At 36.3% G+C, this 25,855-nt stretch overlaps 1 protein-coding gene across 2 annotated transcripts in view; it reads right to left on the bottom strand.

Moving 5' to 3' along the window:
* The window catches only part of wdr54 (WD repeat domain 54), a 57,681-nt gene that overhangs the window by 9,932 nt on the left and 21,894 nt on the right, over positions 1-25,855 (bottom strand). For both annotated transcript variants that reach the window (XM_028804665.2, XM_028804666.2), the window contains exons 5-8: positions 25,094-25,150; positions 15,933-16,060; positions 10,649-10,749; positions 266-428 (exon numbers count right to left, since the gene is read on the bottom strand). In XM_028804665.2, coding sequence (XP_028660498.1) covers positions 266-428; positions 10,649-10,749; positions 15,933-16,060; positions 25,094-25,150 — 449 coding nt within the window. The remainder of the gene's footprint in view (positions 1-265; positions 429-10,648; positions 10,750-15,932; positions 16,061-25,093; positions 25,151-25,855) is intronic.

Genomic DNA, 25,855 nt, shown 5'->3' with positions numbered 1-25,855 from the left:
TTTCTAGACAGAATTTCGACTACTCAGAATCTCAATTACTGTATATGCATTTTCAATAAAAAAAATTAAAGGAAACTATACAATTATGGTTATTTGATAATGCGAGTTTTGAAAACACTAAAAATGCGGATCTAAAACTTAAAAAGACAAAAAACCTGCAGAGCAAAAGCACAGGATTTTCAGACAGCTGTGGAAACAATTGAACTGCAGTAAACAAATTACCAATTCCATAATTGGCAAATTTACTGTGATATTTCAGCCTTACCTTTCCAGAATCTGATGCTATGTCCAATGCATAAATCCAGCGAGCATGGGCATTAACTTCTGCATACATAACCCCTGACAAAGCATCATAGAGCCTAATTTGTCCACTGCTGTACCCAGCGACAACAATTCCAGCCCAAAGCGTCACCGATGAACAGGTGCATCTATAGAGTGGATAAAACAGATGTCTTGACTTCGATGATTTCCTTCAATACAATTTCCAGACAGTCATAAGCAGTGTCGTTGGGAGAAAAAAAAAACAACTTTCTGTATAAATGTCTAATGCTCCACTCACTCGGGTGGTCAGTATGTCACGATAACACTCAAGTACAGCAATTTTAAGTTCACTGTATAATTCATCACATAATCTTTTAATGAATTTTAGATGAAGTGTTTAACTAAAATGTGTGAATCAACTAAACAGGGTATGGAAAGGATAACATACCATATATAAACAAACACTATGGTGGCTGTACACTTCAGCAATTCAGTAAAATAAACAAATGACACAGTCAACATATGTTTAAAAGCTTAACACCCAATTTTGAGAATTGGAAGATTGTATATGTTTGGATGAAACTATTTTGATGATCCACAGATACTTTGAAAATTTTAAAAAGCAAATATGTCAATACAGAATACAAAATAGTTTACGTGTGACAAAAAAGGAAAACACTCAAACATTTTTGCCACCACCCTAATACACAACTGCAAGCACTTGCGGTCTACATCCCAATTTTCTCTAGGTCAGTTACAATACAATTGAAACAAAAAAGGGAGCTAAGCTTTGCAAACCATAAATTTCACAGGCATCACTATTATTATCACCACATCCATATTTCTACCAAGATTCAAATTCAACTCCCACATTCAAGTGTCATACATAATCTAAAACAATACACAGCAATTGCTAGTCAAATTTTGTGTCATAATAGTAAAAATATAAAAGAAATCTAGAAATGTCCTATAAGATGTCAAATCTGGTATAATATTGCATCTTATCCCATTCTCAAAATTGCTTAACCAAAGTTATGGTTATTGGGGGCTGGGGTCTTTCCTGGTAAAACTGGGCACAAGGCACACACCAGCGAATTTCAGGGCTCACTCACACACATACCCACGCAGAGAAAGTTTCAAATTGCCAATTAACCTAACCTGCAGATCTTTGAGGAAGTAGGAGAAAAACCCAATGCAGACAATGGGAGAATGTGGAAACTCCACATGGACAATGCCCAGATGTGGGATGTGAACCAAGGATACTGGATTTGTGAGGCAGCAGGAATACCCAACGTGATACTGCTCAGTTGCTATAATGCGGTTTTCATGTGGTTTTTTACACATTTCTGTTTAATCACTCATACTTGCTAACTACAGTTAATCTGCAATCTTGTAAGGGCTTTTCCATTATAATGTGTCTGCCGTCAACTGCTACTCTTTGTCACATATGCGGAGTACAGTAAAATTCTCCTCTGCATAATCAACCAACATGCAACATGTCTCTACTCACAAGTGTGATGAAGAATAAATGTATTAAAACAATTTGTGCATAACTGTGGGTCATGAACATGCATGGACTGGACTGATGATGATGCAGCAGGTATTTTTCACATAAAAAGGGACAAATATTTAGGTAAGCTTTTCCATTATAATATGAAAATCTGGCATAACATTTTTTTTCTGCAGATTTAGTGCCAATCTATTTTCTTTTCCTATGCTTTGTATTTTAGTGAATGATTTTCTTTTCTAAGCTTTAGTTATAGTATTTCTGTATAAAATATGTGCTTGTGGTTCTCAGAATCATAATACAATAGTTCATCCTTTACACTAAAAGCCTGTTGAAGTCCTTGATGATCTTCTATAGGAGTTTAGTTTTACAGTTTTACTTTCAAGTTTGTATTAGGACTGATGAGGATAGTGTTTTTATTATAATTGCTATTTTTTATTCCCCTTATCCACTACTATAACTCACAGACTGTGCAGATGATCTTGTATCTTGTACAACTCCGAATCAGAAAAAGTTGGGACAGCATGGAAAATGAAAAGAAATTAAAAAAACAACAAAAAGACACACACACACATTTACTTTGACTTTTATTTCATTGCAGACAGTATGAACTCAAGATATTTCATGTTTTGTCTGGTCAACTTCATTTCATTTGTGAATAGACATTCATTCCTGAATTTCAGGCCTGCCACACATTTCAAAAAAGTTGGAACAGTAAAGCATGTCGCCATTCCTTCTCAAAAAAATTTTTAATGTGTGCAGAATGTGGTTTTGCATTGTCTTGTTGAAAAATGCATGGCCATCCCTGGAAGAGAGCCTTAAAGGCAGCACATGTTGCTCTAAAATCTCAATGTACTTTCTGTATTAATGCTGCCATCGCAGAAGTATAAATTACATTTACCAAAGGTGCTGACACAACTCCATACCATGACAGACCCAGGCTTTTGGACTTGTTGCTGATAACAGCCTGGATAGTTCTTTTTGTCTTTGGAGGAACACAGTGTCTGACCACAAAATATATTTCCACTGTGTGATGGTCCATCTCAAATGCCTCTGAGCCCAGAGAAGTTGAGGCTGCTTCTGGACATGGTTAACATAAGGCTTCTTTTTTACACAGTAAAGTTTTAAGTGGGATTTGTGAATGTAATTCCATATTGTAGTGCTTGACAAAGGTTTGCCAACGTAATCCCTTGCCCATGTGGTTATATCAACTATTGATGAGTGCTGTTCCTGATGCAGTGCCGTCCGAGGAATCGGAGATCACAGGTGTTCTGCTTAGGCTGGCTCCCTTGCCCTTTACGCACTGAAATTCCTCCAGATTCCTTGAATTATTTAAAGATATTATGCACTGTAAAAGGAGAAAAATGCAAATCCCTTCCGATAATTCTTTGAGAAACATTGTTTTTAAACATGTCAATAATTTTATCATGCATTTGTTAACAAACTGAACATCTTCTGCCCATCTTTGCTCCGTGAAGACTCAGCCTTTTTGTACCAAATCATGATTGCAATCACCTGTTGACATCACCTGTTTGAAATCACATCATTATCCAATTATTCTACCTCATTACTGGTCCTAATTTGGCCCCATCTCAACTTTTTTTGGAATGTATTGCAGGCCTGAAATGTAGGAATGGATGTATAGTAACAAATGAAATGAAGTTGCCCTGACAAGACATGAAATATCTTTGATTTATACTGTCAGCAATGAAATAAAAGTCATAGTAAATTTAAGTATCACTGTGATTTTTTTATATTTGCATTTTCCACGCCATTCCAACTTTTTCTGATTTGTGGTTGTAAATTAAGTATCTTATCTTTGACTTTCTAACAGTAGAACACAGTATGACTTAATTCATTCATTCATGCCTACTCAATCACAGTCATTAAATTCACAGCAGAATTCTGTTGTGTCCGACAACAAAATAATAGTAATGGAAAAATGAATACTGTGTGAGATAGCAGTCTTTTAAAGGATTAGCCAATGGTCAGTTAAACCTATTCTTCATTAAATCAAATGGTGACGACGGTGTGACTATACACTATATGCCCAAAAGTATGTGTAGGCTGCTCCAGATTATTGAGTTCAAGTGTTTCAGCCAGACCCATTGTTAACATGTGCTTAAACTGCAGCACATAGGCATGCAATCTCCATTTACAAACAGTAAACAGGATTGCATTTGCAGTAGAATGTGTCGAGTGATTTCAAACGTGCAACTGTCATAGGATGCCACCTTTGCCACAAGAAAGTACATGAAATTCCTACTCTGCCAGGTCTGCCTTCAACAAATTTAAGTGCTACTATTGTAAAGTAGAAGCATCTAGGGGCAACAACAGCTCAGCCATGAAGTGGTAGACCATGCAAACTCACAGAGCGGGGCCAGCAAGTGCTGAAGTGCATAGCAAGTAAAATTTGCCCTATCCTCTGTTGCATCACTCAACTAAATTCCAAAACTTTCTCTGGAAGCAACATCAGCACAAGGACTGTGCTCCAGGAGATTTATGAAATGGGGTTCCATGGCTGAACAGCTGCTTACAAGCTTAAGATCACTATACGGAATGCCAGGCATCAGCGTAAAGCATGCTGCCATTGGACGCTGGAGCAGTGGAAACATGTTTTCTGCAGTTATAAATCACACTTTACTATCTGGCAGTCTGATGGATGAATCGAAGTTTAGGCTGATGCCAGAAGAATGCTACCTTCTGGACTTCATAGTGCCTACTGTAAAGTCTGGTGGAGGAGTGATAATGGTCTGCTGCTGCTTTACAGGATTTGGACCAGGCCCTTCATTCCAGTGGAGGGTACTGATAATGGTACAGCTAACAGATTTTTAAGACAATTGTGTGCTTCCAACTTTGTGGGAACAGTTTAGGTAAGGCCTTTTTCTGTTCCAGCGTGACTGTGCCCCAGTGCATTTCATATTTATATTTCACAAGCTAATATAGGTGTGATGGTCAGATATCCAAAAACATTTCACTATACAGTATATGCCTTAAAAGTCCCACATAACTAGTCAATATTACACAAATTTTCTTTGGCATCTACAGTGTTCAATCTAGAAAAAGTGGCAAGGTAATAATGTGACAATCTCCCTTTTGCTTCATGACAATATACCTGCTAACACTGTACATTTTGCAAATGATGATTTGTGAACCTGTCCGTTCAAACTGATCCCGCACAATTCCCAGGACCAGGCTCTGTGAGACAACCACTTTTTTCCTAATCCAAAGTGTTACCTTGGTGGAATACACTATATGCTGATAATGAAGGTGTTAAGTCACCTACAACATAATTAAGCAAACATCAGTTAGGGGCCTGTTTTGAAACAGATGTTACTAGACTAAGTCACAAAAATCAAAACAAACAAAAAGTGCCCTAGACCTTATAGGTAAGCAAAAAATGTAACTATTTCCAGTACAATGTTAGTTAGCCTTACCTTAACTATAAAAGAACCTAGCATCAAGACCATCACTATTTAGGGAGATATTCATAAAAGAGAAAAATCTTCAAACACTTTTTAAGAACACAGAGAGAGTCGTCAGTTCACAAAAATTTGGGAAACTCATTCCATATGACGAGTCTGATTGAAATTTGTTGAGGTGATATCACTACACTCCATTTCCCTAGCAGATCTGAGTGGGCAAAATGAGCACAGGACCAAAAAGGAGTGTCCAAATAAGGTAGTGCTGAACCACTAACCACTCTGCAGTTTAATCCAATATCATACTGCAAGCAGTGCAACATCTGTAGATAAAACATATTATTCCATATGAAGAGGCCATATAGGTATGTGCGGTGCAGGCAACGTGCCCTCTCACCTCTCACAAAATTGGTCTTCTACTAAGCAAAGTTACTTAAAATGTTCGCTATTCCATAATATAGCTTATGAGTAGACAAGCAGTTGGTGGAAAGAGATAGCAGCTGTACTGATTTACTGTATTGAAAAATACACTTTCACCTACTTAACTTGAGCCCTTTGTTAGTGTGTGACCAACAAACATCAACAACATCAACAAATAAATCGCACAAAAAAGGGACACAAGTAAGTATTGTAACCCTTATCAGGGGGGTATTTTTCGTACGTCGCTTAAATCATCCGAGATCAGGTGCCTCATCTTGGATAAGTTAATGCCGGTGACACTCATCCAGGATAAGTCGGTTTTTCAAACGCAGCCATGTATTAGATTAGTCTAGCTGAATCTAATCATACGAGATGAATGCGCGCGTGCGCCCGCGCTGAGTGAAAAGCCCATATATATTGAGTCTAGAAAACATGATCAGCAAGTCTTTGATAGGCTGTAACAAAATGATGAAAGAACGGGCGCATTTTCTTTTCACACACACGGCGCAAAACCTTTTATTCGAAGGACATGAAGAATTTCAAGATTTAATATGCACAAGGGGTAACACTGCAAAAGCAGCCCAGACCAGAAGAGACGGCTGGCAAAAAGTGGCCGACCAATTAAACGCTAAGTAGTGTGCATTGTACTTACTGAAAGCAGCGTTTCATTTCCTATGTGTCAGATTAATTATTATTTAATATGTCATAATTCCAGATCAAACGTGAGCACAAGGAGAACATGGGAACAGGTTAAAGTGAAGTACAAGAATATACTTCAAACTGGTAAATATTGGTATATAACTATTTAAAGAATTGCTGACATAAATAATCATATATAATATAAAAAAAACATTAATTTTAGAAGCTAATAAGAAGGCAGACAAGCAAAAAACAGGTGGAGGTCCACGCGGTCCACACCTAACCCCTGCAGAAGAGTTGGCTCTCCAGCAAAATGCCCATCGCCCTGTTTCTGGGGGCATTCCAGGGGGAAGCTCCTCCTCAGAACCAGTGGCTGGATGCAGTGGTCACTTCATTTCAGGTAAAGGATGGTCATTGCATATATTTGTCCTCCATGTGTGCCATAGGTATGTTCCATATAGCCCTCTTTTTTGTTGGGTCAGTTGCAGGGAATATCATATCCCTTAAACCTGTGTCTGATCAACGAGATATTGACGAAGGTCAAATATTTGATGAAGACACTGTGTCTGATTAGTCATCAGCATGAGAGGTACATTTTCCAAATAATGTTTGATCAAACTCCACTGTAATCAGTCCCATGTGCTCCAATCACATTTGGAAGTCCTGGTAATGAGAATGTTAGGCTGATTGAGATTCTTCATGGAACTGTGGGTGTTTTTACTTGTGTATTACCTACCTGCAATGGCATGAAACGCCTCTTTTATTGTCTGCACACACAGGCGTCCAGGAAACAGTATGAAAACCCGAAGGAAATATTTCAGAGCCAAACAGACTTTACGAATTGCCTGGCAAACTGCACTTTTAGTTAGGTTTTCCACATCGCCTACAGTATATAAAAAAGTGCCGCTTGTAAAAAAAACTCAAAGCAATGCATACTATACTGCCTGTGTGGTTGTAGAGCCCGACTTCGCCTAGTTTGACTCCGAATATAAGGTGCTAATAAATCTTTGAGGTACAATATTCCCCCTCGGCTAAAATGGTATTTTTCAAAAAGAATTTCCTCCAGGAGCAATAAAGGATCTTGCAGATCACACAAAACCCTCTCTATATGAAATTCTCTTTGTATAATTTGCGCACCAATATCAATTGGTCGCTCATTCATGAACGGCGAAGCCATGACTGGATGACTTCCACACACCGTCACCAATTACGTGTGTAAACTAATCCTTGTTTATGTAGAACAAACCTGCTCTGAGCAGGTTTGAGGATTAGGATGTGTTGCTATGACAACACTTCCAGTAAGAGTTTCAAAAAACCGACAGATCCAGGATCAGGCCAAATCATCAATTATTACATCCGGCTAAACGACTAACCCACGTACGAAAAATACCCCCCAATCCTCTGCTCTGTATTGAAACATTACAAGCAGAAATCAAAACTGTGTGTGAATTACTCAGTGTCCATGTAACATTTATGGCATAAACTGCATCCATGGACTTTTTACTTTTGCTTTGAGTTTGTTTAGCAAGTGAATTAAGCTTCCTAATTACAATATTTGTGGACATTCTACATACAGTGCTTTCATTTTGCATTAGTGTTTACAAGTATTTTGTCCTGGTGATCTTTGTGTCTGATAAAGTTATTGGAATTTGGAAGATTTCAAACAAACCACTATAGTACTTTTTTGATTAGAATTTAGTAATAGGATAATTCAATATCAATTAATAAAATAAAAATCTGTGTAATTTTGTAGTGATAATTTTGTTTTTTTTAATAGCAACATGTTACTTTAGTGGTTATTGGGACTGAAACTAAATTTAAAATTTTAATAGGTAGTTGCAATGGTTCAGCTTTCATGGAAATATCGCTGAACTCCTTGGATTTTCCCTTGGCACTAGCTCAGTAAACTACCAACTTATACTATATATATATATATATATATATATATATATATATATATATATATATATATATATATATTATATATATTCATATATTGTGAGGGATGGCCAGCCATATATTCTGGCCCACACCTCCAAACCGCCAGGTGGAGCCCTCCCAGCAGTATGGAGGTTCCCCGAATTCCAGCAGGGCCTCATGGACCATGTAGTTTTTATAAACAGCCCGGCTGGATACCATGGGGACCACCAGGAGCCGCTGTAGGGAGGCTTGCGGAATGCTACGTGCCCTATAACCCGGAAGTACGTCCTGATCACATGACCAGAAGGAACGACGTGCTTCCGGGATGAAGAAAAGGACTTTTAATCTGACCCGGAAGTGATAACGAGTCATGGACTGCAGGGTTGGAACCACTTCCGGGTCAGGGGATATAAAAGAACCTTGGGAAAGCCCAGACGCTGAGCTGAGCTGGGAGGAGGAGTGGCTAAGTGTCTGGGAGAGGAGGATTGAGTATTGTATGTGTAGTGTGAAGTGGAGGGTGCTTAGTGCACAGTAGTATAATAAAAATAATAAGTATTATACTTTTACCTGGTGTTTGACGTGGTACCTGAGGGTTCAAGGGAGCAATAGTGCCCCCTACTGTTACAATATATATATATATATATATATATATATATATATATATATATATATATATATATATATATATCACCCTTATCACCATAATGTGTCAGAAGGCACAGCACACACCCTGACCAAGTGGGGCATCAGAATAGCACATAAACCCACGAACAATCTGCGCACGGTCCTGTTTAATGCTAAAAACAAGAAATTGACAGCTGAAACACAGTTTATAGTATTCCATGCAATTCTTGCTCAGTGGTATACATAGGACAAACGTCAAAAAGAATCTCAACACGTGTACAGGAACATCGCAACGCCGTCAGAAGAAAGGACGCACTATCTTTGATCTATGCACATACTAAATCGACAGGACACACATTCAACTGGGACAACGTAAAAGTAAAATTTAAGGCCAGTACTAAAAGTGCCAGAGAGTTGGCCGAGTCTTGGCTATCAGATGAAAACGCCATCAACAGACACTTGGACATAAATCCAGCATATGCCAACTTAAGAAGGACATGTACACAATAAATAAACTATACAACCACGCCCCCCCCCCCCCGCCCTTGATCATACTGACTTAGTCATCTCCACCCACCCCCCATTGAATGTGTTGCTATATATTGCCTTTGATTCTTGTAAGTCTAAGCATTATCCTCTGATGAAGACCCCTGATAGGGGTTGAAAGCTCAGGAATAAAAAAAACTATTTTATGATACGTGATTCTTTTTTCTCCCTTCGTGGATCTCCAGCTGCAAATATGCAAACCGTATCACATACCTTCTCTTCCATATTATTATATATATATATATATATATATATATATATATATATATATATATATAATAACACAGTCAAAACTGTGATCAGAATCTGACTAAAGGTCTTCATAGTATGTATCACTAGCATACTGTAACTTTTTTAGGACTTCTTTACCATTAAGTTTTCTTTTTTGAAAAAGAAGACATTTCTCTAGTACAAACTTCACATCTTATTGTATGTCAACCAAATGATCCCCATGCACTATGACTGAAGCTTTGTGCGAAACGGTGTGTAAAGATAAGCTGTCACACATGCAGTTTATTTTCTGCCTTTTACATACAGTTGTAGAATTAAATATGAATGACCAATCACAGATAACAACAGATCATTGGAATACACTGAACCTCAGCTATCCAGTGGTAATGAGTCTTTCCCTGTATGTGGTTCAACATAGGTGGGATCTTTTATAAAAAGCAGATTCATTCTGCTGTGATGTGATCCTTTCCTTGGCATATATGTGTGCAAATTGCATATTTTACATACGAAAGAGAGCAGATAACATGGATGTTTATGATTTATTTGAAAAAAAAAGACACCCTTGGGTATTTAAAAATATCATTATTTCTTTTGACTGACTTGTGGGTTTATTGCAACATATGAAAACAACCTTGAAATTTGGTGAAGTCACAATGATGGAACACCTCGTACATAAGCAGCTTCATTACTACTAATGTTTATCCAATGTTGGGGGCATTTTATGCCCTTTCCTTATGTTTTAAAGCAGCAAAACTGTTCAGTTTTATCAGTGTTACTTATAGTACATTAAAACCCCAGAAGATCACTACGGTACCAGACTGACTTTGCTTGCCTTACAGTGGCTGCTAGGAGAACAATGACGAAGATGAGGATTTAAATGCGGCCCACATGAGGCCAGGGGAGACTGCGATCGTCTTGTGTCTGACATCCTGAACCCATCACCTCTCTCAAGAATAATAGCACTTGCCTCTATCTGTGGACCTCATCCTTTGCTGTGTCTGTGAGGATCCTGTTTGGATAGGAACCCCTGTCTCTGAAAGTACTGTAAAGCTATGTACAATAGAATTATTTCTCTTACCCATAAGCAGGAATCTTGTTCAAAAGTTTGAAATCTTCTCCAGCTTTCCAGACACAAAGCAAGCCTGAATCATCTGTACTCACCAGGTCAGCAATGTATTCCTTGTGGGGAAAAAAGAATGTCATTCTTTTCATTATAGTATCATTTTATTGCTCATAATGCTGAACGCAAGTACATGTGACCAAAATTCATTAAACAACAGTAAATAACCTGCATTTATTTCTCGGATCTTACCTAACTGCCTAACCTTATCTCCATTTCACTTATTTTTCCCATCAGGTTAATACTTAGATTCATCTGCACCTTTCAATTCAAAAATTGAAGCCATGTACTGTACATGTCTTCCTATTGTTAATGCCATGGTCAAGGTGATGCTAAAACTAGTAAGAACACCACACTACAATGTGATCTCTGGGCACACTGGTTCTGTGTTTAGCAAATATTAAAGGAGCGAGGGCCAACTATTTCCTATAGTTGACACCTCAGCTAGGTAAAATAATGCTAAAGTTTCTAAAATGATTATATTGCCACTTCCCAGACTAAGGCACATTACCACTCAAAAAAAGAGCTTTTATCAGTATTCAGTGTTACATTTGTTTTACTGAGGTGCAAACTGTATGGTAGTCTGGCATTTGGCTTTGAAAACATTTAATATCACTAAAAATCTTACACTAAAATGGGTCATGGTTACACTGGGAAACCCAAAGATGGCTGTTTATTATGCATTCAACTATAACTTCCAGTTGAGCTGTACTCTATCTCAAAGGTGGTGAGGTAGATGGGAATATGAATGAAACCTGTTCAGGATAGAAGAGGTGAAGTCATATGCAAAGCGTCCTATCCAAGATGTGCAGTTATGGTGCCAGCCCTATCACTCATTGGCGCATACCAACAACATAAGCAATCATCAAGTGAAATAAGGACATCTCACATACATTTTAAGCAGAAGAGTCTGTATATTTGATTGGCAAGTAATGGAAGGCCATTCACATGTTACCTGCAGCAATGGCAAGGCCTCATATGTAAGAGGAATTATGTGAGACCATGGTGAAGGAGCTTCTGATATCTTTCTTAGCAAGGTGTGGAACACTGACCATGACATGGAATATTGCAGAGAATCTAAACCCAGTGGATAAATCCTTGAAAGAGGATGATTCCATACCAGAAATGTCCAGTGACACCGAATAAATTTCTGTACCCGACATCACTGGAATAGAAAAAAAAAATCTACCTAGAAGTGTTACAAGCATATGGATACTGTGCAGGTGTCTTTTCAACACTGAATGGAAGTTGTAAAGAGAACTTCTAGATTAGCAGACTGGGGTCAGGTTCCATGGATATGTTCCAACTACTGTGGGATCACACATGTTAGCCTCCCTGGGAAAGCTGATGCCAGGATGATGAAACAGACACTCCACTCAACACAAGAACCAACGATCCAGGAGGAACAAGTAGATTATGCGCTAGCTATGGAACAGTAAACTAACTTGTTGCCACTGGCAGGATATTTGGGTTGACATATGATAAATACTTCAGAGTTGAAAAAGATTTGTAATTGCACCCTCCTTGATATCTTGTAAAAGGTATTGAAATAGTATCTGCTTCCATTTTGTCCTTTTATTTGTAAAGTAAACATTGTTTCAACATTTATGCCATTATGCATAAAAACTATTAATTCCACTTGACCAATGCTTCCTAAGAAAACCTAAAAGTAATTTTTGCAGCTATACAAAAACATTTCATACAAATACGTATCATAAACAAGACCAGAAAACATACAAATAATCTTAGTTTAACATTGCTGGAAAAGTAAATGTCTCTGAAGATGTTGCACATTTTTCTAGTCTAATGGCCTCTTCATACATTATAAAGATGAGTGTGTTAGTTTAAACTAGCATCAAGCAGACACAGAACGAGTGATAATGAACATGTCTGTTAAAGTGTCCTGCAGCAGAATTGCATTCCATCCCATGTTTGGTTCCACTCTTGTACTTGGTGGTGCTAGGATGGGCTCCAGATCATTATAACTCTTAAATGACAATGCTGGTGAGAAAATGGAGTCCATTTTCTAAGTGGGTTTAAATTTGTCAGTCCATTTAGTTATTGGAAGGCACTCTCTGCTCATGTTTTTGCTTAATGCTTACGCCTTCAGCAATGTTTATACAGAAACTGACAAACACCAAATTTACAGTGTACAAAGCTTCCATAGAATTGGATAAACTGAGATCAGTCACCTTATTAAAGACACAAAATGAAAATTTCATTGTGAAAGTATAACTATAAGATTTAAAATTTTATTCTCTTTCATAAGGTAGTAAACAAATTCTACTCACGCATCTATCCGTTTTATAAACTGCTAATCTTAGTCAAAAACTTACAGGTAATTCAACTCCATCTACAAATGTTGGAAGGGAAGAACTCATAACTACAGGGATTTATTGCATTACATAATGCATAAACTGATTGTCATGAACAGGAAGAAAGACTTTAGCAGTAATAATTCATGCTCTGAACTGTATGAAGGAGCAGAACTGAACAAAAGTATTTTTAGGACTCCATTAAGTATCCCATGAATGTCTATACTTTGCTTTAAGTAAACATGTCTTCTTCAACTACATACTGATGAAGGGCTGCATGTTTCTTTCATTTAAAAATGTCGGCCATGATTTAAAGCCATGTTCTTCAACCAGCTACATGATTTGGGAGCTACATTGTTGCGGGGCGAGTGGGACGCTGCATGCGACAACAAGTATAGGCGAAGTGAGCAACCGCTGAATAGCAGTATTGCGTCAGCTCACCTGTCGACGACATCCCGCAAAAAATTTTATTTTATCACGCTTGTGTGTATTGCTTTCTAATATTGTGTTGTAGTATTTCAGAAAACAAGTTATTTCTTCCATAAAATTTGAAACACTACAAAATGGAGACAAAAAAGTCAAACAGCATGGGTGGGGGTTGATTTGTTTCAAACCTAGTTTGTTTGTATGGAATGTTATTTGATTTTAATAAAATGCAAAAAAAATGTAAAAAGTCAAACAGCAAAACCTTTTAACCTTCTTTAGTGGAGGCAAGGACAAGATTCAGGAGAAAAGTAGTGATGGGACTGAAAGTATGCCAAGTACTAGTGCTTCAAGTTTAGAAGAAACAAAGAAAAAGAAATATGTTGATACTTTGGAATGTGCAATACAAACCAAAAAGAGAAAATGAAACTTTGTTAGGCATTACTATAAGGAGTATTTAAATCCTGTTTCCATTGTAGCCCCTGGCAGTGAACTATCGCCATGGCCTTTGTGTGTTGTATGTTCTGAAATTCTGTCAAATGATGCTATGAAACCTTCCAAACATGCTCGTCTTTTGCATTCAAAGCATAGAGATTTTACTGATAAGCCACTGGACTTTTTTGAAAGTTTACGTGACCAGATGAAAATTCAGAAAAGTCAAATGAAAATGAAGACGACTAGTGACAAGTCACTGTTTCAAGCGTCTTATTTAGTTGTTCTTCGAATAGCTGAAATGAAAAAAACATTTACTATTGGTGAGGAGTTAGTAATGCCTTGCATCTTAGATGTAGGAGAAATTTTGGATCCTCAAGTGACTAAAAACTAGAGGCTATACCACTTTCAGACACCACTATTCAGAGGAGAATTGTTGATATGGCCACCAATATTGAAAAGCAAGTTGTAGAGGGGATAAAGAAATCAAGATGTTTTATGATTCAACTTGATGAATCAACTTATGTGAGTAACTATGCTATTCTACTTTGCTCTGTGAGTTATAGTGAAGATGAAGACTTAAGGGAAGAACTTCTTTGTTGTCTTGACTTACCTGGACGGACCACTAGTTCAGATAAGTTAAATGGTCTTGATGAGTATTTTGAAGAGCAGCGCTTAGAGTTTGTATGGACGGTGTTGTGAGCATGACTGGATGTTGCTCAGGAGTAGTTGCGAAAATAAAGGAAGTCACACACCCAGAAGTTTTGTCCACTCACTGTATGATCCACAGACAGCACCTAGCGGCAAAGAAGCTTTCTACAGAACTAAACACTGTGATGAATGACACGATGAAGATCACTAATGAAATTCTTAGTCGAGCTATGAACTCCTGGCTGTTCATGACACTGTGTAAGAGTATGGACTCACAATACCAACATCTCCTTCTCCATGTAGAAGTGAGGTGGCTATCAAGAGGAAGAGTTCTTGCACGCCTTTTCGAACTGAAGGAAGAAGTAAAGCAGTTTCTGCAAGAGAGAAAATCTGACCTAGTAGAATCTTTGTTGAATTGGGAATGGATGGCTAAGCTTGCGTATATGGCAGACATATTTAGCCTTCTTAACGAATTTAATATTTCTTTTCAGGGGTCTTGTACAAGTATTTTTACATTGAGAAATAAAACTGATACGTTCAAAAAGAAGCTGGCTCATTAGGATAGTCACGTACAAGAGGAAGATATAGAAATGTTTCCACTTTTTGCAGAATTTTTGATTGCTGCTGATGTCAACCAGAAAGTCATATTCAACATAATAAATCAACATTTAAGGGCATTAGCTAAAAACTCTAATAATTATTTCCCTGAAAATGAGGATCACTGTAAATGAAACCTCTGGATTAATAATCCCTTCTTGGAAGATATAAAATCATGTGCACTTGATCCTTGTGAAAAGAAAAGCTGATAGAGTTGTCTTCTGATAACACTCTGGTGTCCAGACATAAAACGCAATCACTGTCTCAATTTTGGATACCACTCAAAAAAAGAATATCCATCACTAAGTTATAAAGCTATCAAATTGTTGGTCGTTTTTTCGACTTCCTATTTGTGTGAAAAGACTTTTTCAGCCTTGTCAGTAATAAAAACCAAACAGAGAAATCGAATGGATGTCGAATGCAGCACTTCGTCTCTTACAAACAAAGCTGCAGCCACGTATCTCAAATTTTCTAACAAAGAAGCTGCAGCAGATGTCGCACTGACTAAAAGTTGTAATTTTATAACATAAGATTTAATAAAAAAAATGCTATACTATCTCTTGGTTTTTAATTCTGTCTCAGCCGTCAGCCGGTCCGTGAAATATTTCTCATATTTTTGCCGGTCCGCAAGTGTAAAAAGTTGAAGAACACTGGTTTAAAGCATATGTAAATACAGCCATACATAGAGTACACTGTCAAAAAAAATTTAATTCAGAATGGTTTTTCAAATCCAAAGATATTAAGTCGATCTCATTTAAAGACATTATCACTGGTGACCAAATAATATTCATTTACTTTATTCAAAATGGTCCAGTAATACTGACCTTGTTACGGGAAACCTCAGAAGCAATGTCTGTGATAGGCTCTCTGTGTTCCTCCAGCACCTCAGAAAGAGTAATATTTGTCCCTTTGCTTGGTACGTCAAATACTAGCAGTGAACCAGAGGAGGTGCCTACAAAATTACACAGCATGAATGAAAAACAGTCAGAACAAAACTGCTACAATAATTCTACTTGGCTAGAGCCCTTCTAGCAACAAGATACCATACATCATATAAACTATGCAAAATAAGCAAAACAATTTTCAGTTATTTACTTCAGTATTATTGTTTAATTCTAATCTTTTAACATACTCTTGGAAGAATATTCTATCTCCTGGTTTTTATTCCAACTCTGCACCTAATAAATAAACAACCTTTTTTCAGACTGTTAATTCAAAAAGATTTATTAATGGAACTTTTACATTTAAACTAAAGGCTGTACCTACAGGTCTTTTTAAGTACATATAATGTTACATTCTAAGCACTACATCTGGCTGTATCATAAACCTTCAGGAAATAAATTTTAGGAAAAGAGCAAAAATAAAAAAGGTGTGCAAATCCAAACTGTGCACTGAAGTATACCTTTATTTAAATATCTTTGCTAAAAGAAGAGGTGATGATAACTTTTTTGTAATATTTTAAGTACATTTTGATTAGTTTGCCCGTGTTTCTTCTCTTTACAAACTATTTAATCAGTAGCTTTGCTAAATTTAAATAGATTTTTCAGCATACCAATTTGTGAAGATATCAGAACACTTAAAAGTGTTTTACTTTTACTAAAAATTACATTATTTATAATACTTTACACTATACATGTTTATTGAATGCATTGTGTTATTTACTGTAGGCTTACCTGTCATTTAGATTTTAAAGTACCTTTAAAATTATAAACCTGGTGGAAATGCTAGAAGATTTCAAGTAAAATTCTGTAATGACTCTAGTAACAAAGTCAACCATCTTCAGGCAGTGGCCTCCTTTTCATCAGTGGTATGAGACAGAGCAAGCAATTCAATGTAAAGGTCCACCAAAAGCTTGTCTTGCCAAGCCAGACGTATAATTTATACATTTGGACACAACAATGAGTGAATTTTACTCAAACCTGGGTGGGTACAATTAGATGGTTTACAATGTGTCACATTTCTAAACCAATCCAACACCTCATGAAGTAAAGGCAATGATTCTGAGAAGCAAAGAGCAAGATTCAGATTATAATAACCTGTCTACAGTCGGCAAACCTCCAAAAAGACCCCTGTTAAATATACAACTGCGTGGTGTGTGTGCAGAAAGCACATTGCATAACCTGCTGCAAGAGAAAAACCTTTCTGTAACATCAAACTATACACTGGCATTCAAAGACATCAATGTGCTAGTAGTAAAAGTGAAGGATACATTGTCACAAGTGTTGTGTCTGCTCTCAGTTATGACGAAAGTGTAGGAGCCAATGCAATGCTGAAAGAATCAGCAGCTGTTTGTGAAAATATGAACTTCAAAATATGCATTTAAAATAAACAATATGTCACACCCTGTCAAAAAGAGATGAAAAGCACTGCTGTTAAGAGAGCTGATAATGAAGAGTCAAAGGCGATGTAGATTTCAGTACTCAAAAAACCTTAATCAGTAAATATGCCTAATAACTCCAGTAGAAGTACAGACAAGGCTACACAGCATCCACCTTCTGACTGCATGTCTAAACGAAAAACTAAAGTAAGTTAACATGACTGTCTAATTAGAAACACAAACTTGCCATGCCATAGTATAGCCGCAGTGCTTTAATATGCAGTATATACTGTACATGGACCACAATGCTTATCTAAACTCTATTTGTTGTTGTTTTTGTTATGCCATATTGTGAACACATGGAATGAAGCCACTGCAGAGGCCTATGTGTGTGTCTGTCTGCCTGTCTCTTCTCTTGCTGTGCTCATTACAATGTACAAATTAATCATTGCCTTTCAGCTACCTTGTGCTACTGAACTCCTAAACTGATGACAACAATTTTAGCTTTTTATTTTCTCTCAGGATCACATCTTTTACTCTGTCCCTATAACTCTGAAGGTTAAAATTACTCAGACTTGAGGAATTGGGGTTGGGTGTTTCAGGAAGGAGCCCAGTCGACATATCCTTTGCAGTGTCAGATTTTGCTGCAATTCACTACAAAGTTAACAAGTTGTCTTCAGACATGTATTTTCATTTCAGAATCACATTTATACCACGAGACTAACCAACAGCTAGTCGTCAAGGACCAGCATGCCGGAGCCAAATTTTTTGTTGATCCATTAGCCCATGCTTCAACAAATTAACAGTGTTAAAGAGCAAATGGGAATATGAACTCATCATTTGATAGGTGTACCTAATAAAGTACATTAAATTGTATTCTTTAGTATAAGCCTTCCACATGTAATGGAATCACAAAGTGTTTTATTCATGCCAAACTACAGACAGGTTAACCTTTTCTGACGATTCTAGTATCATTGCTTTTTCTATTGATCCTCAGCCTCTTTTACTTCTCCAATAATCTTATATCAGTATTACATCATTAAATCTTCATTGTTTACTGTCTACAAATTTGTTATATTCGGTATTGGACTAAAAATATCTAAAACTGTATTGCTTCTTCTCAGTGGATGGATTAAAAAAACAACAAGTACACATTTAATTGTTCGGAGTTAGGACCACTCTTTACCATTCCTAAAATTGACCTCTATAATCCAACAAGGCTAACATTCAAATTAAATGTTGAAGACCAACTCACATGAAGACGTTTGAAAAAAGAAAAATTTTAAATCCAACTGGCATGTGATGATCAAAATAAATACCCTACTCTTGCCATTTATATATATTCTCTCACCTTCATTCTAATATTTTAATGACATTCTTGCTTGGATTATTGTAATCTCTACTCTATAGTCTTGTAGCACTGAAAAAAATTGTAATTGGTACAGTTCAGTAATGTAAAAAAGAATAATTAGAAATTAGAACAATAGAAATTTTACAAGTGGAAGGGACCACCATATATAGTCCAAAGAACTTACTTGCTTTGCAAAAACGCTGCTGTCCCAAAATCCACATCATTAGGCATTTTTTAAAAAGCCACCAGAGTATTTGTTTTATTAATTTAACTCTGTAGTTAGTTCCAGATGCCCATGACCCTTTGTGTAAAGAAGTGCTAATTGTTATCTGTTCAGAATGCTTACTGCTTAGTCAATCCTCCCTGCACCATGAGTGGAGCGTCAGGCTAGGACTAGTCCATGCCACAGGACACAGTTCTAGGGCATCTTCTTCAGCTCATACTATGAACGTTTGGATGCCCTTGCCTCATTCTTAATAAATCTTTTTTCAGGGTCTCCACTTTCCTCTGTCACTATGGGTTCCAGTGCAGGGCTTGTCTTGTGATGATAGTAAAAGTCTTTGGTAGGTTGTGACCAATCCAACCCAGTTGTTTTCTTCAGGATTTCTGAGAAGGGTATTGCTGCAGACCGAAGACATTATGGCTGGATCTAGAGGAGGGATAACTGTCAATCAAATTCAACTTCAGCAAATCATATTGTGCAAATTCAGAACTTCAACGAATGAGATTGTTGTTACAGTATGACAATCAAAAACTCACTTGTTCCAGTTATCAACGTTTTCAAGTTGTCTATCAAGTGTAACTTCCACCAATTATTTCACAGTTCGTGGTCCCTACCGCTTTTGAGGTTCTGCCTTATAGAGTTTCCACTTAAATAACCTACTATTGTACCAAGCAATGAAACTCCATTAAACAAAAGAAGAAGTGCTGAAACTAATTGCTTGTTATTTTAGACATGGAAGTAAGTGTGCTTTGAAATGAAAATGTTTAAAATTTGCAACTGCAAAGTTTTCTTTGTGTTTTTTTTTTTTTAATAACTTTGTGTTACACGGTTGTGTTTGTAGCATGAACCTTTACATTTGCATTAATAATCATTTTCTCTGTAGTAACTGATGCAAAGTGGGCCAGCACTCAGTGGTACCGGCAACTCTTCAATTTTCTCAAGGGATATCCACCCAAACCCATCCCTTCTCTGGTGCTCAGTGGAATGCTAATAGATTACCTCTAATAATCTGGTTCCACATTAACATTGTGCATAATTACATTTGTGAGATGTTTGATTAAAACACTGTAATGTTATTTTACATTATTTATAAACAGGATCATATCACGATCAAAAATACCACAGACATTCCATCCGTACTACAATCTTCAGACACATTTTTCTGCTCTTTCTGTCATCACATTCTGCACGTTCATTTATATGAGCAAATGAACATTTGTGAGATCACCGCAGAACTGCAGTTTCCAACAGAGGTACATGTATTCCATTTTTCCCCTTAACTCAGGCTAAGAGTAATCTTTAAGCCAACTTGTTTTCTGCATTCATAATTAACATGCATGGTGTCGAGTCTATGCTTCCTTTAATCTTGTTTGGGCATTTTTCATTGACTTTATTTATATAAAGAATAAGAAATGAGACAATCCAAAGTGCAGCAAAATGGGTTAGATATCTAAGAAAATACAGGAAAGTAGATGTTTATGGTTTGGATATGTAATGAGTAGAGACAATAAGTATGTGGACAAAGGAGTGACGGGAATGGAAGTGCAGGGGAAGAGAAAGCAAGTGAGGCCAAAAGCAGAGATAGATGGAAAGTAAAGTAAAAGAAGGTCTGATGGATAAGGTCTGACTGGGGAGGAAATGCAGGACTGAGCCGTATGGAGAGGGCTGATCAAGCACATCAACCCCACATAGAAGTGGGAATTGATAATGATAGTAAAGAAGAAATTGTTTGGCACTTGCAGTTCTTTACCCAGCTGTACTGTCATATTTTTCATATACAGGTCAATTGCCTATATTTTTTTGTTGTATGCAAAAGGCTACAGTGGTTGATATAGTTTACTGTGCTGTTATTATCAACAGACAAGATTATGATAACAAACCTGCAACCAACATTAGCTCAATATACAGTACACTAGTATTTTAATTTTTATTTTAAGATGTAAGGTGGCTGAAGAATATATCGATTATACTTCATGTCTGTACATAGAACCATGTTAACTTCACCAAAAGGACAGTTTGCAAAAACATTTAACTTTTTGAAGGCATCTTGGAGAGGGCAGGAATTGAGGACTTTCATTCCATTTTAAATAAACTGTTAAAACAGTGTTAAAGTGATTTTAAAATGAGATTTGGTGTTTCAGTGATTGCTGTTTGCCCTGGCCTGTTAGCCTGGTTAAGGTCACAGATGAGCATCAGGTGCAATGGATATTAGATGGGGTAAGTCTAAGACAGGAAGCCAGTTTCTCACAGATGTATATATGTATTTACTTATGCACAAACTTACTGATTTTTATCAGTGTTTTAACATGGATCACTCTGATTGAATAATTTATTACTTAATGATTTGGCTTGAATTAGTGGCAGTTTATTTCATGCCAGACATTTTTGTGTTTTATAATAGTGTTGTTTTACATCAACCAATGGGATTTAAAGAAGCTCTAAAAATTCAAAAAGAGATGTAGCTACAATTTTATTTCTACAGATCATATGCATAATATATATGTTTTAAATTTTGTTAGATTTAGTTTTTGTTTTTGCTTATTTACTGTTTCTTCATTCTTGCTTATTTGACTGTTACTAAATGCAAAATAACAATTTGACTTTTGTTGATATGCATTTGTATTTGTTTGTTTTAACTTATGTAATTGTGATTTATACTACTCTAGGCAAGCTCATATATTGTTGCAATTTGTGATGCAAAGAGAGAGCGCACTATCACTACTTTAAATGCACTGTCACAGTTCTACAAAGGACTGGATTTCTAGCACATTTACGAAGATGTGTTCCAAAGGAAGGATTACACCCATTCACCCCTTCAGTGTCCTCTTCCTCTAGTCAGCTGTTATTACCAGCATTTGCCTCAACCTCACAGGATTTAGCACTAGTCACAACCCAGCAAATGCCAACACCTGCCTTAACCTTATGTGAATCGTGAATTTCCAATACTCAGCAAAAAAAAATATACATCATATCTTTAGAAATCAACACTTGATTTCATCAAGAATACACAAAATTTTTTTTCACCTATGCAAGAGTCACCATACCTAAGCCAAGTTTGACTACACAAGCTAATTTAAGAAAGGTCATAGTGTGGTGTCAAGCACAAGGACAGCATTACTAAGCCATTTAAACTCAGGATTCATCTCAACCCCTACATTATAAACATGTAATTTTATTTGTCTTTTGCCTTTTTTTTTTTTATAAAAAGAGTGAAACTGACTGTGCATAATAGAGTTGTGTATATTTGATTTAACTATTGATATAAGTAATAAAGGACACTTTCTGTTATTGTCAAAGATCGTTGATGTTTGAAATTCACTGCATATCTGTTTTTACCCAATTGATGTCATCTACATGTTTTCTTTAATTTTTATAACTGCATTGTACTGTTTCATTACTTTTTTGTACATTACAAACATGTCCACCCCCATTACATTGTTCTTTTATTTATAGAAGTGGGCATGCTGTAGTTTTAATGCTTCGACTTAAGTATATTCCCTGATCAGTCTGTTTGTTAAATTAATCTTCTTTGTGCATTCTCTTTTTCAATTCAACTGACCCATTATTATTATTATTATTATTATTAATGCACTCGAGAGAGTGCTGTAGTGTAAGATATTGGCACTAGTAAGCTACCGTCGGAGATGTACTTTACGAGTATACACTCCATCTCTTACAGTCACTTTATCTTAACCGTCCACATTTAGAAATTATCTTACACGTCCACCTTTAGAAATTACTTCCGCCTTTCTTTTTAAATATCAGTAAAGATGAAGTAGAACATGAATGACAAATAACACCGATTGGTGATTTGCTAAATAGAAAAAGTGATTGACCGCAACATTTTAATTTGTGATTGCCTGATAAGTGACTGACATACACAAATTTAATATACGTATGATTGGCTGAAGTCAAAAATGATGTATGTCACACCCACTTTACTCCGGTCTGCAACAATATCTACTTGGGATTTCTTGGTTGATGGCTATTTGGCTGGCTGCTTCCCACAATTTAGCATTTGAAATCTTATCTGGCCGCCAGATATTGAAGATATAATGCAGGCATCTGTTGATACAGTTTGTTGGTAATGCCTCTGGTGATCATCCAAGTTTCCAAGCCACAGACGAGGACACTCTTGATATTTTTATTGATGATGCAGATCATACAAACTGAACATTCTCACTACTGTTGTCTTCTCTAGAGTAACACTGCCAAGAAAAACAAATTTGCATCTTTCTATAAGTATTTTTCCATTTAGTTCAATGAACACATGTTGTTTGTTGTTCAGCTTACAACCCATGTTATGCCTTTACTTAACCTCGGTCCTGCTTTTCCACTACATCGTGCAGCTATGTGATCTTTGTCTGCACTGCTGGTAAAGTGAAAGCAGAGTAATGTCATCTGCAAAGCAATACACATCAGCTATATGAAATATCTATGAATTTATGCATAATTCTTAACACAAGTTGGTAATGCGATGCAGCTTCTGCTCCCTTTGTGACTCTGACATCCAGAAGACTGTATCGCTACTATTATGTGATGATTAAGTTTTAATTTCTCCAGTCCCTAATTAGCATTGAGCTCTCAGGAGTTATGGAGAGCTATGTGATGACTAGACAGTATATTTGATTCTCTGTCTGCTCATCTGGGGACAACAATTTTGCCTTGTGGATTAGTTTCTGTAGGGTCACTGCTCTACTAATTTCTAGTACCCTATTTGCATTTCAGTTGCCAAGTCCAAGTCCACCTGCAATGAGTTAATTTACAATGTTTCATCTCCAAACTTAGAGTTCAAGTCCCCCAGGTGAGTAACAATCGATAATAGTTGTCTTTCTCACTTTGGATGACACTGGTTTCCATTCAAGGATTTTCTTGCATCTGATGACATTTAAGTGCCTGGAGAAGATGATTTTATTCCTACGTGATAGTGAATTTACTCCTTTGTAGTGTTGTACCTCCTCATGTCACTGGCAACCTGTATTATCCTTCCTGTCTTGTACAGAGTTTTGATATTACAGGTCCCTATTTGGTTATTTACTTTCATTGTTAGAAGATTTGTTGGCTATTACCATTATACACCTTAAGTATTCCTGAAGAGAAATCATCTTGAATCCAGCCCGATTGTTGTGGTATAGTCATAGTTTCTGTAACAAACAGCTTTTATAATTAGGGTTGATGGTCACAAGTCAACTTCTTGGCCTTGAGGAGAGAACAAATGCCTTCCAAAGCATACATTTCAGAGAGCTTAGTCAAACTCAGGAAAGGCTGATATCCAGATTAGGGCTTCAAGCCTTTTCTACCTACTGCTGGTCATTGAACTCATCAAAGAAATTTATCCACCCTTTGTCTACCCCATTTGACCTTGACAACTGGTGGATTATGTGTTGTTTGTTCCAGATTTGCATAACACTTTGTATAAGCAAGTGCTCATTGGTTTCTGTCTTGAATGTATTTCCTCTTTAATTTCCACTAATTTCTTACGAAACGTATTTCAGCATTGAACAAGATTATTTTTCTGGATCAGCTGTACAAATTAATTCATGACCTCAATTAATCTTATGAAAAACTTTAACTTTCAAAATTAAAAAAGTTCGGTATCTGAGGATATCAGAGCAGAACAAGTCCTTTAGTTTGAAGCCACTTAGATTGCTCTTTTCTGTGTAGTTTATACAATTAAAATGTATTCTTTATTGTATCATGGTGCCTCAACTACACAAAGTACTATATATGATGCCTCACCTTCTATGTTCCAGTTACCATGACAATATATGATATGTGGACTACATGGTATCTTAGAGAGTAAAGACCTTTCTTGGAAGTATTAGTATGTAAGTTTAAAACTCTGAATCAGAACACTTCATGTGCATGTCTATGCTCTTTATAACATGCAAAATTCATAAATATTTCAAATTTTTATCCAGCTGCTGGTGCTGGTGGACATGTATTCATACCTATGGTATAAACTGTCCAGAACTATCTCTCTGTTCTCTTTGTTTTCCCTTCTCTTCACAAAGTGAACATTAGCCTCTCCTCTACTAAGGACATTGCTTTTACTCAAATTACTACAATGACTAAACAACATAAGCAGACTTACCGACACAAATGAAGTTACCTCTGGCTGCTGCAATTCCACGTGCAAACACGGCTTGTGCTGCAGTTGAAGGAAAACATTTGACACAGTTGTGGAAAAAGAATATCAGGCAAGTCAAAAGTAAAAAATAAAAACATATATATGCTAGTGTTAGCAACTACCAGAGACCACAAAAAACAATATTACAGTATATCTATAGCTGGGTCATAATATATATTGCAATTTTTTTGTGTGTTAAATATTAAGTAGCATTATACAATTCTACAATATATTACAGTTTGTTTTATTCTTTGTTATTTGAATGAAGTTAAAGATTAAGTCATTTCTCTAAATCTGCTACAGCTAATAAAAAGAATCCCTGCTTTAATTGATCCAATTTAAACTTTTTTTTATATGTGCAAATGGTTTTTTAAATAATTGAAAAGTTTCTATAGTAAATCTAGAAATTTTCAAGTATATATACATACACATATATATATATACATACACATATATATATATATATATATATATATATATATATATATATATATATATATATACACACACATACACATATATATACACACACATATATATAAACATTCATATAACATATATATATATATATATATATATATATATATATATATATATATATATAATATATATAATGTGTGTGTGTGTATGTGTGTATATATGTTATATATTATATATATATATATATCCATCCATCCATTTTCCAACCCGCTGTATATATATACTGTCACACACGTGCGCATGGGA

This window comes from Erpetoichthys calabaricus, chromosome 7 (assembly GCF_900747795.2).
Source record: "Erpetoichthys calabaricus chromosome 7, fErpCal1.3, whole genome shotgun sequence".
NCBI lineage: Eukaryota > Metazoa > Chordata > Cladistia > Polypteriformes > Polypteridae > Erpetoichthys > Erpetoichthys calabaricus.
Note: the sequence above shows the minus strand (reverse complement) of the source record. Positions and strands in the feature narration are given on the sequence as shown.